The 17,926-nt window shown below is 47.8% G+C and overlaps 1 protein-coding gene across 5 annotated transcripts in view; it reads right to left on the reverse strand.

Moving 5' to 3' along the window:
* Abat (4-aminobutyrate aminotransferase) overlaps positions 1 to 17,926 on the reverse strand; it is a 114,424-nt gene that overhangs the window by 41,669 nt on the left and 54,829 nt on the right. For 2 of the 5 annotated variants that reach the window (XM_076577898.1, XM_076577899.1), the window contains 3 exons: positions 9,472 to 9,546; positions 7,687 to 7,799; positions 1,583 to 1,680 (listed from right to left, as the gene is read on the reverse strand). In XM_076577898.1, the coding sequence (XP_076434013.1) occupies positions 1,583 to 1,680; positions 7,687 to 7,756 (168 nt within the window). In that variant the 5' untranslated portion in view covers positions 7,757 to 7,799; positions 9,472 to 9,546. Of the gene's footprint in view, positions 1 to 1,582; positions 1,681 to 7,686; positions 7,800 to 9,471; positions 9,547 to 9,591; positions 9,699 to 17,926 lie in introns of those variants that run through there. The other 3 variants (XM_006992123.4, XM_042283552.2, XM_076577901.1) reach the window with 2 other exon arrangements.

Consider the following 17,926-nt stretch of genomic DNA (forward strand, 5'->3'; position numbering starts at 1 on the left):
AAGAAATCCAAACACCTCTTCCAGTCTCCATGGGCACTGCATGTACATGGTACACAGACTTACATGCAGACAAAACACCCACGCACATAAAATTATTAATTAAATTCTCAGTGGTAAAGCACAAGGCTCTGCATTATTAGTTTGATCTCCAGCACTAGGGGAGAAAAGAAAGAAAAGATGTAATTCCCTCATCAGGAACCTTAACTGACAACATTAATTTGCTCAACAAAGAACCACTTCTGATTACAATTCACTTTCCTCTATTCCAAACAGAAACTAGGAACTGAAAGCCAGTTGCTTTGATATTAGCAAGATTTCAGCCCCCAAAATAATTTAGTGTAAGAGACTTCAGCTGTTAGACATTACATATTTCCACACAAAAATATAAAATAATATTAACAACAAAAATATGAAAAGTTATTCTAGGCCTTTCTCTATAGAATTAGAATCCACCCCAAGAGGAATATGCATGAGAAGTTCTCGCCTTCTGTTTGACAAAAACCATCCAAAAGAAATAGAAACACTTACATTAAGACAAATATTTCTGAACTCAGAAAATAGATGCTATGGCAAAAGGAATGATCTTTTTGCAGTAAGCAAGACAGCATCCCACTGTCGGGGGAGGAAACACGCTAAATCAGAGAGAAAAATCCCAAAGCATTGAAAGGTTTGTACCATATCTCTTGCCTAGAAGACAACTTCTATTTGTCTTATGGAAACAACCTGCCAGGTATCTCAGGCTGGCCTTGAACTCTCTGCATAGCAGAGGATGACCCTGGTCCGTCTGCTTCCACCTCCCAAGTGCTGGGATTACAGGTGTGAGCCACCACGCCCAGCTTGAACAGCCCATCTTCTCATTGTTTTTTATTGGGTTAGAATACAAAGTAACAGATTTCACCGGCACGTTTGTTTCCATTGTCCCCCCAGCCGGTCCACACCCCTTCCTCTTCCGGTCTCTGGCTCCTTTCTCTCCTTGCCCGTTAGACCCCATTCTGCTCTGTTGTCACTTGTGCAGACCGCCTTCTTCATGTTCGATTCATCTTTGTCCTTCAAGATCAAAATCTCAGGTCTCTGACACCCAGGCCCTACACTTCGACTTCAGTGTCACTTGTGAGTTCAGCCCCAGCCCTTAATTCTGGACTGACAGTGACCCATGTGACTTGCTTTGGCCAATAGAATAAGGTGGGGGGGGGGGCGTCTGAAAGCCAGTGGGGAGCTTCAGTCTCAATAGACTTACAGCAAGATCAGAATAAAGTCCAGTGTGACAAGCGGGAGGAACAGTGACCATGGAGCAGAGGCACCAGCTGACAGCCAGCCACCCCTTAGGCCACAGACGGCTCCAGCAAGGCCACCTACCTAACTGCTGGTTAGCTCTAAATGCATGAGCAATCTGGATGCCATATGTCCCCAGTCTGTGACTTAGGCAGCATCCTCCCGACAGCAGGTATGAGACACTCTTGAAACCTTCCTTCACAGTGGCCTGGGTCATTTTTCACACATCTCCAGCAGACACTCTGAAAGGATGCCTAAGCCGTCTGTGCACCTGTCTCCTGGGTCTTTGTCCCAGGTGTGGCTGACTCACCTGAGATCTAGGCCCTGGGACTTCTGTCTTCATCAGTGGCCCATCATAGTCAAATTCTATGTCAACTTTGGCAGCAGCTTGACTGATGTATCTGGATCCTGCAACACAGAAGACCAATGAGAGGCCCCGGTGACAAGACACAAGGAGGATTCGCCCATCAGATGCCCTCAGTTCTTAACAGGGGCCTCAGGACCTCAGCTTTGTTCCGACAAGGCCATCCAGGAACACTGCATCTGACCCAATTAGACCTGTGAGAACAAAGAAGATTCTAAGACTGGGAGAAGCCACAGCCAGCAAAGTGGCAGGAAATGCTCCATCCTAAGGGAGCATGACGAGCGGACCCAGCTTCCTGTTCCATGTGTTTGCTGGTTTGCCCTATGTGCACCATGAGTGGGCAGTGCCTGGAGGCCAGAAGGTGTTAGATTCCTGGGAACTGGAGAGGTGGGAACTCCAAGGTGGCTGTGAGCTGAGAGGCTTGGGTGCTGGGAACCAAACCCAGGTCCTCTGCCAGAGCAGCAAGTGCTCTTATCTGACGAGTCATCTCCCCAGCCCCCATTTCACTTTTTGAAGACACACAGCAAGAAAACGATGAACCCAGTGTACTGAGCTCCTAACATGTGGGAAGCCCTAGGTTCTATGCTCAGCGTGTGTGTGTGTGTGTGTGTGTGTGTGTGTGTGTGTGTGTGTGTGTGTGTGTATGTGTGTTATAAGAGCAACACAGTGCATGTGTGGAGGTCAGAGGACAACTTTTGGGAGTTAGTTCTTTCCTTTCCCTGTGTGTTCAGGGATTGAATCTAGGTCATTACTCTTGAATGGCAAGTGCTTTCTCCCACTGAGCTATCCCGCCTGTCCAAAGCCTTCTAAGGATGGAAGAAATGGCTCACTTCCTGTTCTTGTAGAGGACTGAGTTCAGCTTCTAGCACCCACATTAGGCAGACCACAACAGCCTGTAATTCCAGCTCTGGAGAGTTGATGCCTTCTTCTGGCCTCTGGTGGTACCTTCACACACACACACACACACACACACACACACACACACACACACACACACACACACACACACCTTTAAAAAGAAATTCAGAGGCTGGAGAGATGGTTCAGTGGCTGAGGCCACTGGCTGATCTTCCAGAAGTCTTGAGTTCAGTTTCCAGCACCCACGTGTTGGCTCAGAATGTCTACAATAGGATCTGATGCCCTCTTCTGGTGTGTAGACATACATGCAGACAAATCACCCAAATACATAAAATACATAAATAAATTTAAAAAAAAAAGAAACCCAGTCCAAATTAAATGCAGTTGTGTATCTGCAGAGCAGAGTCTCTCAGCCTCGGCACTGGTGACATGTTGGCTGGTCATCCTTTGCTGCTCAAACACTCCGGTGCTCAGAGGCATCTTTGCCACCTGACAGGAAGATACAATGTACACCCATTCCGGTTAAGCTCTAAGAGGGGAGCTGGGTGCAAGGGCATGTGTCTGATTGCAGATACTAGGGAAGCTGAGGCAGGACATCCCTTGAGCCCAGAAATTCCAGGCCAGTTTGGGGAACATCATGAGGCCCTGTCCACATCAGTCACTTTTTTCACGGCTGTGATGAAGTTCCTGGAAAAGGAACTCAAGGAAGGTGGGTTTCCTTTGGCTCACAGTGTGAGGGCTACAGTCTTTGTGGCAGGAAAGGCTTGTGCCAGGACTGTGAGGTCACAGTGTCCACAGCCAGTAAGAGATGGACACTGGTGCTCAGCTTGGTTTCTCCTGGGTTTTTTGTTTGTTTGGTTGGTTGGTTTTGGTTTTGATTTTTCAAGATGGCGTTTCTCTCTGTGTAGTCCTGGCTGTCCTAGAATTCACTCTGTAGACCAGGCTGGCTTTGAACTCAGAGATCTGCCTGCCTCTGCCTCCCAAGTGCTGGGACTAAAGGGGTGCACCACCATGCCCGGATTTGAGGTCTCTTTAATTCAGTTTGGAATCTCAGTGCTTAGAATGGTCCTGCCCACAGTCGAAGTGGGTCCTGTGGAAGACCCGCCTCAGCCTAATCTAGAACTCCCTCACAGACATGTCTGGGGTTTGTTAGGTCAGTTGTTCTCTTTTTGGGTTTTGGGTTTTTTTTTTTTTTTTTAGTTTTCGAGACAGGATTTTTCTCTGTAGCTTTGGTGCCTGTCCTGGAACTTGCTCTGTAGTCCATGCTGGCCTCAAACTCACAGAGATCCTCCTGCCTCTGCCTCCCCAGTGCTGGGATTAAAGGCGTGCGCCACCACCACCTGGCGTCAGCTGTTCTCAACTGGTGGGTATAACCCCTTTGGGGGTCATATATCAGATATCCTACATATTAGATATTTACATTTCGATTCATAACAGTAGCAAAATTACAGTTATGAAATAGCAATGAAATAATTTTATGGCTGGAGGTCACTACAACATGAGGAACTGTATTAAAGGGTGGCAGCGTTAGGAAGGCTGAGAGCCACCGGTCTGCGTGATTCTAGGCCCTGTCAAGTTGGCAATCAATATTAACCATAATGGGGCAGGGGGTGGGGGGAGATAGCTCAGATGGTTACGTACTTGACACACAAGCGTGAGGACCTGAGCTCCATCCTTAGTATCCACATTAAAAACAATAAAAACAAATGGACATGATTTGTGACTAATTCCAGAGCCGGCCAGGGAGGGAAGGAAGCCAGGGCATGCTTCCGACTCCTCAGACCCTGAGGATACCCTGCCGCCTCATCTGGTGCCTCAGCAAAAACAACACTTCTCCCAGATTCGAATTCTTATCAGAATCACAGAGAAGAAAAAGGTCTGTAGAAAGTAGGAGTATGTCGTGGGCACACAAGACTGGAGGTAACAGAGGTTCATGGACCCCGCCCTCTGTGGTGACGATGGTGTTCATGGCATTAGGTCATGGTTCAAGGTCAGTTCTTTACACCACAGAGAACAGTCGACAAAAGTCCTTAACAGCCTCCCTTTTTTTTTTTTTTTTTTTTTTTTTGAGACAGGGTTTCTCTGAGTAGCCCTGGCTGTCCTGAAAATAGCTCTATAGCCCAGGCTGGCCTCGAGCTCAGAGATCCACCTGCCTCTGCCTCCCAAGTGCTGGGATTATAGGCGTGCACCACCCACCACCCCACCCTTTATGTCCTCTTGATCTTTAAAAATAACTGTTAGTTAGTTTAGAGTGTGTATGCATGCACACTCATGCACCATGTGCCTCAGGGACTATGTGGAAGTCAGAGGGCAACTTTTAGGAGTCCTTTCCTTTCTTGTCCCCCCCCTCCCCCCCGTCCCCCTCCTGCCCCCGACTCCTCCCACCCCCTGTTGAGGCAGGGTCTCTTGTTATTTCTGCCACTGTGCTGCAGACCCCAGGCTAGCTGGCCCTCACATCTGCTGCTGGGCTGCAGACCCCAGGCTAGCTGGCCCTCACATCTGCTGCTGCGCTGCAGACCCCAGGCTGGCTGGCCCTCACATCTGCTGCTGCGCTGCAGACCCCAGGCTAGCTGGCCCTCACATCTGCTGCTGCACTGCAGACCCCAGGCTAGCTGGCCCTCACATCTGCTGCTGCGCTGCAGACCCCAGGCTAGCTGGCCCTCACATCTGCTGCTGTGCTGCAGACCCTAGGCTAGCTGACCCTCACGTTTCTGGCCAGCTCTCTTGCTTCTGTCACAGGAGTGCTGGCATTATAGCTAAAAGCTCCTGTCCCCAAATCCGGCTTTCGACCTGGGTTTTGAACTCAGGTTGTCAGGCTTGAGCGGTGTCCTAATTAGGGTTTCTATTGCTGTGATGAAACACTATGACCAAAAGCAAGTTGGGAAGGAAAGGGTTTACTTGAGTCACACTTCCATATCATAGTTCATCACTGAAGGAAGTCAGGAACTCAAGAAGGGAAGAAACAGAGGCAGGAGCTGACGCAGAGGCCATGGAGGGGTGCTGCAGACTGGCTTCCTCATCATGGCTTGCTCAGCCTGCTTTCTTATAGAACCCAGGACCACCATCTCAGGGATGGAGCCAACCACAATGGGCTGGGCCCTCCTCCATCAATCACTAATTAAGATCTTACTTACATTCAGATCTTACGGAGACATTTTCTCAATTGAGGTCTCTCCTCTCAGACAACCCTAGCTTGTGTCAAGTTGATATAAAACTAGCCAGCACAAGTAGCAAATGCCTTTACCAGCTGAGCCAACTCTTTGGTCTTAATAAATGAAAATATCGTTCCCAGAAAACAATTGTTCTGTATGTGAACCTAAACAATGTCAAGGTAAAATCCAGCTAGAGCCCTGCACTGTCCTTCCTCTCATTCATTCATTCATTTGGTGTGTGTGTGTGTGTGTGTGTGTGTGTGTGTGCACATGTGTATGGGACGTGTGTGTGTGTGTGTGTGTGTGTATGTGTGTGTGTGTGTGTGTGTGTGTATGGGATGTGTGTATGTGTTTGTGTGTGCACATGTGTATGGGATGTGTGTGTGTGTGTGTGTGTGCACATGTGTATGGGACGTGTGTGTGTGTGTGTGTGTGTGTGTGTATGTGTAAGGTGCATGTGTTGAAGTAGGGTGGTGACTCTTCCCTCTCTCCAACCTCACTTTTTGCAGCAGGGTCTCTCCGTTACTCTGGAACTGAATGAGCTGGCTAGACTAGCTAGCCAGAAACCCTAGGGCCCCTCTTGCCTCTTTTTACCATGCTGGAATTACAGGTGTGTACCACTGCACACACCCAGATTTTATGTGGCTGCTGATTCTCATCTTTGTGTGGCAAACCCTTTTTATTAAGACCGGAGAGTAGGCTCAGCTGGTAAAAGCACTTGCCACTCAAGCCTGACTACGTGAGTTCGATTCCTGCAACCCAGGTTAAAAAGACTGAGCCATTGCCTCAGCCCTTTTCTGTTTGTTGGCCTAGAACTCCCTAGGATACATCCCAGACTGGCCTTAAACTCATGATCCTTCTGCCCCAGCATCCTGGGTGCTGGGATTATGGAGCTAATAGGCTAAAGAGACCTTGTTTAAAAAATAAATAAGTACAATTAGTGACTTGGTGACAGATCCCGACTCGCTGCAGGTCAGCACTTGGAGACAGCCCCATGCTGCGCATGATTAGACGGAGTGGGTCAGAGTTCACAGCGGGATTCAGTGCCCAGACACTCGAGCCAGACAGTTATCAGCTGGGGGCTCTTCCCTTCATCACTTTTCCTTTGCCCTTCCCTTCTTCCCTCCCCACCCTCTTCCTTCTTTCCTTCCTAGCCAAGCCTGTACTTGAGGAACTCCTGACCCTCCCAACTCAACCTCCTGGACGCTGGGATTATATGGCCATTGGCAGCGTACCTGTGACTTCAGCTTTTTTTTTTTTTTTAACATGTCTCATGTATATTTCTATATAGCTGAGGATGACCCGGAATTCCTGATCTTCCTGACCTGAACTCTGAGTTCTGGGATTATGAGTGGTTCCCACATCACCCTTTGGTGTATTTGTGCATGTGAATGTTGTGTGCCGGGACACGAGAAGCTGATGTCAGGTGTCTTCTTCAGTTGTTCTCCTGAGGTATCCTGATGAACCCTGGCCTGATCAGACTGGTCTAACTCGACGTCCTACCCTGGGACTTCCTGTCTCCAATTCCTAAAGGCTGGAATTATAAGCAGGCTGCCACCCCCATCAGCTTTTGTGAGAAGATCTGAATTCCAGTCCTCACTCACAGTAAATCTGTTATCTAATGAGCCATCTCCTCAGCCCAAATGCCGGTTTATACAGAGCTGGGGAGTAAACCCTCAGCTTTGTGTGCTAGGAAAGCACTCTGCCACTGAGCGACATGCCCCAGCCTCATTTTTGTGGCTTTCTTTACTCCTTGGCATCAACCCCAGCCCTGTCTCTTCCTTTCTGGGTCCTTCTGCCTTAGAGGCCACCACCCCGAGCAGAGTGGCACTCAGCCACATCAACTCCTACTTGAGAACTGTCCATCTGTGGACAGGTGTGTTGTCCACAATGGCAGTAATGGTGACAGTCTCACTGAAGAACGCTGGGAAAGCTCCAGAAGCAGCCAGATCCTTCTGTCCTTGAGGACTCTGACCAGAGACCCCTAGTCATCACTGTGTCTCTTGGGGAGTAGGTCATGCCAAGGCCTTGGGGGCTTACCACGTGTGAAGAGGCAGAGGTTTTTCTGGGAGCTGCAGGCCACCCGCCGGGCGATCAACAAGAAGGCCATGACCCCCTCCTTCAGGAAGAGGATCCTTTCACTCTTGGCTGTCCTGAAAGAGACCATAAACACAGACTTAGGCCCACGGGGACCCAGCACCGCAACAGACATCTAAACTCATGGTTGCCCACTTTGTAGCGAAGGCTCTTAGGATACAAATTCCTTCGCTGTATGCCAAATACTCTTCAATCAAGCACATTTTGTGCTGAACATACACTTTAGTTTACATACCTTTTCCTTTCATCTTTCACACTGCAGACAGGATGAGCATGCCCACTCTCTAGATGGAAAAATAGAGGCCTAGAGAAATGGTCCTAGTAAAGTGCTTGCTCTGCAGGCACAAGGGTCTGAGTTTGATCCCTAGAGCCCTGAGAAAGAGCTGAGTGTGGTGGTATGTGCTTACAACCCCAGTGCCAGGGGAAGTGGAGACAGGTGGAGTCCCTAGGGCTCGCTGGCTAGCCAGTCTAACCAAATCAGTGAGCTCCAGGAGAAGGAGGGACCCCGTCTCAAAACACAATGTGGAAAGTGACTGAAGAAGACATCCAAGGTTGACCTCTGGTTTCCACACACCTCTGCCATGTGTATACCTACCTACCTACCTACCTACCTACACACACACACACACACACACACACACACACACACACACACACACCTAACAACTCAGAGTTGGATTAAGAACCCCCTTAAAGCCGGGCGGTGGTGGCGCACGCCTTTAATCCCAGCACTCGGGAGGCAGAGCCAGGCAGATCTCTGTGAGTTCGAGGCCAGCCTGGGCTACCAAGTGAGTTCCAGGAAAGGCGCAAAGCTACACAGAGAAACCCTGTCTCGAAAAACCAAAAAAAAAAAAAGAACCCCCTTAAGTGAGGACAAGCGTGTGCTCCGGGGAAGGAAATTCAGACAGGAATCTTCAGAGTAGACATCTCTGATGACTCAGTGCTAGATGCTCAGAAATCTCAAACCTGTTCCTATATGGGCTGTTCAGGGAGCTTGGGTATCCAGTGTGTGTGGGGAGACAACTGGTGTCCATTTCATAGGACATACTGTCTTAGGATGACAAGCTGTCCCAATGTGCTTGGAATGGAGAGATTCCTAGCACACGAAACTTTCCATTTTGAAACCAAGGCAGTCCTGGGTTCCTACACTGTCACCCTATCTAGGGTCTCGTGCCTGAGGCTCATCTGGGCTGTGGATAATTAAAGCACCACCTGCTAACTATGGTGATATTTCATTTGTGCCGAAATGTGGTGATATTTTATTTGTATGTTAATAAATGAAGTTTGCCTAGAGATCAGAGGAAATAGCAAGTCATTTTAAGAAAACACAAAAGTCAGGCAGCGGTAGCACACTCCCTTAATCCCTTAGCAGGCAGGGTCTGTGTGTTCAAGGCCACACTAGGGAACAGAGCCAAGCAGGGTGACACACACCGTTAATCCCAGTACTAATCATAGAAGCCTGGAGGTCTGTACAGACAAACAGAAAGTGACAGAGCTGCTAGGAAGAGGAAGTGAGGTAGCTGGGCTAAGTTAGCCAATGAGAGGGCAGAATAGCAAGGCAATAAAAGCCTGGGTAGCCAGGAAGTCATGGCATTTGGAAGCTGCAGAGTTGGTGAGGTAAGGTTGACTGGTGGCTCTCACTATTTCCCTGATCTAAGGCTTTCACTCCTACATTTGGCTCCGTGTTTTTTATTTAATAAGACCATTTAGAAATTTGTCTACATTTACCACTGTTAGGGCAAATCCAAGTTCCTTCCTCCCATAAATGAAGAGGGCCAGTGGTGTTTTCCTCACAGATGTCCCCTGAATCAAAAGGAAACATGAGGAATAAGAGTTACAAGTTCCTACCTGAACAATGCCTTTGTAAATAAGTGTAGAAATTCCTTCGCAGCCTGGCCACCTTTGTTTTAACCTGCCGGTACTGGAGCAGTTTCTGTTGTCATGGACAGAATGATGGACCCTGGACAGTAGTAGATTCTGTTCAACTTTTTTGTCTCTGGGAGGATCCACCTCAGCCAGCTGTGCTGTGTTCTGGAGACCTTAACTCTTCCTGGGTGGAAAGGCTGTCACGTGAGTATGGATTGAAATGCTCCAAAGCGCACACTGTCTGGCTCCAGATATCTGGCCAGTTGTCTAGCAAACAAGGCCCCCCCCATTTCAGATCTGAGGGAGGGTACTCTCAGGGGTGACCACGTTGGTTATTGGACTGCCTGACCCCAAACACTGCTGTACTTGTAATAAACTAATTAATTAAGTTACCCTAGTCACAGTAGATAGAAGGTTCAAAGGTGGCGGGGGTGGGGGAGGTGGGGAGATGTAGTTCAAGGCTGGTCATGGCACCTCATGACTTTAATCCCAGTGCTTAGGAAGAAGGGGCGAGCAGACCTTTGTGAGACGGAACCTGCTCTCCACAGTGAGTTCCAGCCAGAAGCTGCATGGTGAGATCCTGTCTCAAAAGGAAGCCATTCAGAGAATCCATTTCATTTCTTTTCATAAGAGAAAAAATAGGGAGAAAACAGCAGGCTTTAAAACTGTGACCATAAGCCAGGCGGTGGTGGCACATGCCTTTGATCCCAGCACTCAGGAGGCCAAGCCAGGCAGATCTCTGTGAGTTCGAGGCCAGCCTGGTCTACATAGTGAGATCCAGGACAGGCACCAAAACTACATGGAGAAACCCTGTCTCGAAAATTCAAACACAAAAACTGTGACCATAAATTAACTTAGAAACCATATTCTTCTTTTGACAATTTAATGAGTTTTTAAAAAGTTGATTCTAATATGTCCAACTCAAGAAAGCCTACTAATTCAGCAGCAGAGTAACTATGTAGAAAAAGCAGTCACCACCTCCCACTTAAGGCCACTTGTCTCAAACGGCACTGAAACTTCACAGAAGTCAAGCTTCTCCCATGAAATATGTCTTTGAAGGGCTGGAGAGATGACTCAACAAGACCCTCTTGCAGAGGACCTGGGTTCAATTCCCAGCACCCACTTGATGGTTCACAACCATTGTTCACTCCAGTTCCAGGAGATCCGCTGGCCTCTTCTGACCTCCTCAGGCACCAAGCACATATGTGGCACACATACACAGATTCAGGCAAGCACACTCACACACAAAATAAAATGAACACATTTTATTTTAATAAATATGTTTTTGAGAATCTTAAAGAATCTTAAAGGACTTGAGCATGAAAGTTTGAATAGCCCATCAAAATGAGAGACACACTCATGCACTTTCAATGACAAGTCATTTTGGAAAATGTATCCTAGTGACGTGTGACATTTCAGTGCCCTGCAACTGAAACTAAGCTTATCACAAAATACAATCTCTGTCAGACATTCTCAGAAGAATTCATGTTGTTCATTCACTTTCTTGCCCACTAATTCAATCAACAAGAGTTAATTAAGTAGCTGTTACAAGCAAGGCACTGAGTCACTTAGGCATAGGAGGAAGAAATCAGATAAAACACGTTCTTAATTCTCTGGCAGAGGGCTATGATCAGAAGGGTGGGAGAATTCAATGTACTAGGCTGCTTTATTCAACCTGTCATTAATTTCCTAAAATAACCTGGCAAGGTATGCATATAAAAAGAATTCCCAGCTCACTGTCAACAGTGAACTTCACAGAGCACAAAACGAAAAGCTAGGCATGGTAGTGCACCTGTAGTCCCAGCATTTGGGAGGTTGATGAAGGAGGACTGTGAGTTCAAGGCCAGTCTAGGCTACAGAGCGAGGTCAAGGTCAGCCAGTGATGCTCTGTAAGACTGCACTTGCCTCGAGAACAAAACCAAGCAACCAAACAACTCCAGCATAGAATCGTGACTGACTGGCTGGTATGTGCAAGGTGCTATGGGAAGATGAGGAGCTTCCTTCTGGACTAGGCAGGTGCGTGCGTGCGTGCGTGCGTGCGTGCGTGCGTGCGTGCGTGTGTGTGTGTGTGTGTGTGTGTGTGTCTGCAAAGTTAAGTAGATTCCAAAGCCAAAGAAGGAGAGCTGAGGTGAGCAGTGCTCAGTGGTGTCAGATGTGGGGACAGTGAAGGGAGGATCCTGATAACGGCAGAGCCGGACATGATCAGAGCGGAGGGGTGGGATTTGCTGGAGCTCACCCCAAGCACAGTGTCTATTCTGACTTCTGTGGAGAGACATCTCCAGAAGAGGTGACCTAGCCATGCTGTCCGGTTTCCTGAGAGGAGAAGAGGACATGCATTCAGATGATCTATTGGACACCAGGGTCGCCATGAGAACACAAAGTAGGCTTGTGGGACACCGAAATGGGAGAGAGGACAGAGGAGGCTGTGGAGTAACTCCACAATCCTTAGTCTTGAAGTTGGTGTGGATGTTCAGATATTTGGGTTCTGCTTTTATGTGATGGCAAACATATGCAATTCCAGAACTGGAGAAAGCCCATGTGTGATGCTTTAAATGAGAATGTCCCCAACAGGTTCATGTATTTGAATATTTAGTTCCCAGTTGGTGGCACAGTTTGGGGAAGTTTGGGCTTATTGGGAGAAGTATGTCACTGGTGGCGGGCTTTGAGAATTTAAGGCCCAGACTTGTTGTGGGATATTTGATCACACTGTGAATCCTGAGATTGTGTTAATTAAATAAAATCAACCTTGGTGCAAGAGGCAGAGCCAGCAACTAGTTGACTGGAAGCAGCCATTGAGAGCAAGAGAGAGTCAGGAAGATGGACAGAGAAATGCACAGGAAGTAGTAGGGAGGGACTTCAAGTCTGGCGGTGTTTTCGGTTTAGAACCATGGAAGAGAAGCTCTTCTTTTGAGACACCAGCTAAGGAGGAAGGTCAGATGGTTGCTCCTTGGCCTCTCTGAGCTAGCAGGTTTTCACCCCAGTATCTGACTCTCTAGTCTTTATCGGTGAATTGTAAGACTGAGACTTAGATTAAAAACAACACACACCATTTCCAGTCGCTCTGTTTCATGCTTGTGGTTCAAGATATGAGCTCTCAGCTTGCCAGCCATCATGCCTGCTGTTCCCATGCCTCCCCACCTTGACGGTGATGGACTCTTACCCTCTGGAATCGTAGGCTCCAACAAACCCTTCCTTCTGTGAGATGCCTTGGTCATGGTGTTTTATCACAGCAATAGAAAACTAACTAATACAGCCAGGCAGTGGTGGCGCACGCCTTTAATCCCAGCACTCGGGAGGCAGAGACAGGTGGATCTCTGTGAGTTTGAGGCCAGCCTGGGCTACCAAGTGAGTCCCAGGAAAGGCGCAAAGCCACACAGAGAAACCCTGTCTCAAAAAACAAAAACAAAAACAAAAACAAAAAAGAAAGGAAGGAAGGAAGGAAGGAAGGAAGGAAGGAAGGAAGGAAGGAAGGAAGAAAGAAAGAAAGAAAGAAAGAAAGAAAGAAAGAAAGAAAGAAAGAAAGAAAGAAAGAAAGAAAGAAAGAGAGAAAAGAAAACTAATACACTGTGGCAGGATTATGGAGTTTGGGGACAGTGAGGGCTACTATATAGCAAGACCCCATCTCAATAAATAAGTGAATAAAAGAATTATGGCTTCTTTTTAACAGGTGTGTGTGTGTGTGTGTGTGTGTGTGTGTGTGTGTGTGTGTGTGTGTGATGTATATGTAGAAATGTAGAGTTAGGGGACAAATTCTAGAAGTCAGTTCTCTCCTTCCACCATATGGGTCTCAGCAACTGAGTTCAGATTCTCAGCTTTTGTTGCTGAGAATCTGAACTTTATTTATTAACATACAATCAAAATCACATTTCAGTACAATTAGATTACCACCACATTTCCCCTTTTCTATTTTAATAAAAAGAAAAAAAGCAAAAGGTTATAACTAACAAAAGAAAAACTATATACAAAAGTACAATAACTATATACTGGCTAAGCCATTTTATAGCCCAGATTTACAGGTTCCTAAACAGGGTGTAGTGGTACAGTCCTGCAATCCTAGCACCGAGACCAAGTTCAGAGGCTATAGAGGGAGGCTAATTAAAAATAACAAAATCTGTGAGTTCCTCAAGAAGTTAAAGGGAGCTGGGAGGTGGCTGTGCACACCTTTAATCTCAGCACTCTGGAGGCAGAGGCAGGAGGATCTCTTAGTTTGAGGCCAGCCTGGTCTACAGAGTGAGTTCCAGGACAGCCAGGGCTGTCTCAAAAAACCAAAAAACCAAAAAAGTTAAACAAAATTGCCATACGGCAGATTCCACTAAGATGCTAATGTAACAAGAAAACGGACCATTCCATATGCTCACTGCACTATTGTTCACAATAGCCTGGGACTTAAACACACCATCCCATATGCTCACTGCACCACTGTTCACAATAGCCTGGGACTTAAACACACCATCCCATATGCTCACTGCACCACTGTTCACAATAGCCTGGGGGCTGGCATAATCCATGCGTCCATCAACGGATGAATAGATAATCACAGAGATGAACAAAGGGCTGACACGGGCTATGTCACAGAAAAAGCTGCATGTTAGATGACTCCACTGATGTGAAACTTCCAGAACAGGAAATGCAGGGCTGTCGAGGTGGCTCAGTGAGTAGAGAGCTTGCTCAGCATGCATGAAGCCCTGGGTTCTATGCCCAGCACAGGCATGGTGGTAGGCTATCCTAGCACTCTGAGGTGGATGTAGGGGGAAGAAGTTCAAGGTCATTCTTAGATATATGTTGAGTTCTAGGACAGCCTGCTTTATATGAGACCTTGTCACAAAACAAAACACACACACACACACACACACACACACACACACACACACACACACACACACACCCCTTCTCCAACCAATCAACTAAGCAAAAGAAATAGACTGGGAAACTAGCTGAGAATAGACAGTTTTAAAGGTGAGTTGCTAGGCAGTGGTGGTGCACACCTTTAGTCCCCGCACTCAGGAGGCAGAGGCTGGTGGATCTGAGTTCAAGGTCAGCCTGGTCTACAGAGTGAGTTCCAGGAAAGCCAGGGCTACACAGAGAAAGCCTGTCTCCTGGAGGGAAAAAAAAGTAGGCTAATACCGAGTGGTGCCTTTTCCTTCAGTGTGATCAGACACCAAAGAGAAATTTAAAATCAATTAAACAGCACGGTGGTTATCAGACGCATGGCAAGCAAAGAGAACTTTTGCCTCAGCCGAGTGGTGGCTCCGCAGTAATTCTGGTCTACCTCCACCAAGCCAAGCTGAAAATTCTGCTCTATCCAGATAGCTAATGCCTCAGTCCTGCCCACCTCTCCCATCCCACTAGCTGTAATTAAAATGCTAATTAGCTCCTGTGCTTCCTCTTATCTGCCCGGTGCAATGGGACAGTGGGCTGGAGCAGGATGGCTGAAGAGGAGAGTACAATGTTGTGATCCACAAGGTGAGAAGAATTCAGGTAAAAGGGCAGGAAGAGAACCTGAACCACCGCTTCCGGGTTTGCCCGCTCAGTGCTGGCCTGGTAAGCACAATGCCGCATTACAGGAAACCAAACAGCACCCAAACAAAAATCCTCCCAGGGAGGGCATTTACTCCGCAGGGAGAGTGGCAGGGGCAAGGGCATTCACTCACATTTATTGCTTACAGACGACATTCAAAGCCGCTCCCCCCTTTAAAAACAGGGTACTATGTAGCCAAAGTCAACCTTGAACTTCTGATCCTCCTGAAGCCACCCTCCCCTACCCCCTGAGTGCTGGGCTTGCAGGCACCACCACCATGCCTGGTTTTGTGCTGGATCTCCAGCCCAAGGCTCCAGGGACACTAGGCAAACCATATCCCCAGCCTTTGGTGTATTTTATATCTAACTTAATTTGGCTGACAGACTTAGAAGTTGAATGGGCTTGTAAGTTCCCAGAGATGCCAGGCCAGAGACTGGTGGCCCTGGTTGTACCAGGTTGTGTCAAGGTCCCACTCACACCGATACACCTGTGTCTCACTTGTGCCACCTGGGCAGGAAAGAGCTCTGGACACGCGTGCACAGCTTCTGCTAACTACCAGAGGGTAACCATGACCACAGGTCCTGGACACAGGGTTGCTGACCCTGAAGCTCAAACACAGGGATGCAAGAGAGCAAACACTGCAGTGGTCACCTGCAGAGGAGGTGTGTGGTATGGTGCAGAAACCAGATTCTTGGGGCTGGAGAGATGGCTCAGCCGTTAAGAGCACTGGCCACCCTTCCAAAGGACGCAGGCTCAATTCCCAGCACCCACATGGCAACTCATATCTGTCTGAACCACAGTTTCAGAGTTTCACATAACACACACGTGGGCAAAACACCAATGAATATAAAAATAAAAATAAATTTTATTTATATATAAACAGATTCTTTCCCATTGATTACCCATGTCTCCCAACTGTTTGCAACCTTCAGAGGGATGCCACCTCTGAGGCTGGGGAGATGGGTCAGTCTGTAAAGTGCTTGCACATAAGCCTGAGGACCTGACTCTAAGCCGCAGCACACACATTACAAGGCACACACTTTTGAGCACACCTGTAATCCCAGCACTGGGAGGTAGAGACAGAAGGACCCTTGGGACTCACTGGCTAGCTAGTCTAGCTCAATCTGAGAACTGCAGATTCTGTGAGAGAGTCCATCTCAAAAAAGATATGAGGCCAGGCTGGTGAGCACACCTTTGATCCTAGTATTCAGGAGGCAGAGGCAGGTGGATTTCTGTGAGTTCAAGGCCAGCCTGGTCTACCCAGTGAGTTCTAGGACAGCCAGGTGTTGTTTGAATCTTAGATGGTCTTTTAGTAAAAAACCCAGAGCCAGATATCAAGGTGAAAGCTGAAAGATCAAAGAAGCTGAACAACCAGCCCCCAGCTCTTAACTCTACGAAATCCTCAGCCTAGAGAGAGTGAGTTCCTGTTTCCTCACGCCTTATATACCTTTCTCTGCCCTGCCATATCACTTCCTAGGATTAAAGGCCTATGGGCTTCCCAAGCAAAGGCATGAGATCTCAAGTGCTGGGATGAAAGGTGTGTGCCACCTCTGCCTGTGTTGTGTCTAATCCAGTGGCTGGCTCTGTCCTCTGATCCTCAGGCAAGTTTATTAGGGTACACAACATATCACCACAGCCAGGGCTACACAAAGAAACCTTGTCTCAAAAAATAAAATAAGGTGGAGAGTGACAGATGCTAACCCCTGTCACATGCCCATGAGCACACACACACACACACACACACACACACACACACACACACACACACACACACACACACGTCACTGCTATTTGTCTGGCTCAGGAGCAATGCCTACTTGCAGTCATTGACTAAACACTAAATGCTTGACAAAAACCTTGACGATGGCATCTGGCATGTCTTCACTGCACTGCTCAGGACCTTTACACAGGAAAACTTTGTGTGGACTGTTTGTATGGTTAGAAAGCAACACACCTCCCCCGCAGCCTCTCGGGGCTTCAGAATGCTTTTTCATTCCCCTATCTCACTCAGCTTAAGACAAAGGACTGGCAGGGTCTCAGGACATTCTTTTCTTCACTTGCAGCTGGCAGCTTTCACAGACTTAATGGGACACAACGGCACACAATGGCCAAGTGTCCCAAAGGCCAGGGGTTGCCACAGCAACCAATAAAGCCAGAGCCCTGGGTCTTTGCAGATGGTCAGCAGGGCCTCATTCACAGAGTAGTGATGGGTGGCTTGCAACACGGGTTTCAGTTCTCCAGGCTAGGTCTGGAAGCGGCCCCTTAAGTTTGCTATAGCAGGGACACTCCTCCCTCCATATGAGTGCCTTTCCTCAGCCTGCCCTACGGGGTTTTATAATCTCATTGGTGACTTGTGTAAAGAAGGAGAAACAGTGTTCTGTTGCACAAATTCTAAATGGTGGTCTTATAGTAAAAACCCAGAGCCAGATATCAGGGTGAAAGCTGAAAGATCAGAGAAGCAGAGAAAGCCACAGCCACCACCTCTTACCTCACCAGCTCCTCAGCCTGCAAGAGCGTGAGTTTCTGTCTCCTTCTGCCTTATATTTCTCTGCCCAGCCATATCACTTCCTGTCTCAATGTTCCCAGTGCTGGAATTAAAGGTATGTGTCACCACTGCCTGGCTCTCTTTCTCTTTTACACTGGATTAATCTCATGTAGCCCAGAGTGGCCTTGAACTCACAGAAATCCAGACGGATCTCTGCCTCTGTCTCCTGAGTGCTAGGATTAAAGGTGTGTGCCACCACTGCCTGACTTCTATGGCTAACTCTGTGGCCGGCACTATCCTCTGATCCTCAGGCA

Source organism: Peromyscus maniculatus, chromosome 8 (genome assembly GCF_049852395.1).
Source record: "Peromyscus maniculatus bairdii isolate BWxNUB_F1_BW_parent chromosome 8, HU_Pman_BW_mat_3.1, whole genome shotgun sequence".
In the NCBI taxonomy this organism is placed as follows: Eukaryota; Metazoa; Chordata; class Mammalia; order Rodentia; family Cricetidae; genus Peromyscus; species Peromyscus maniculatus.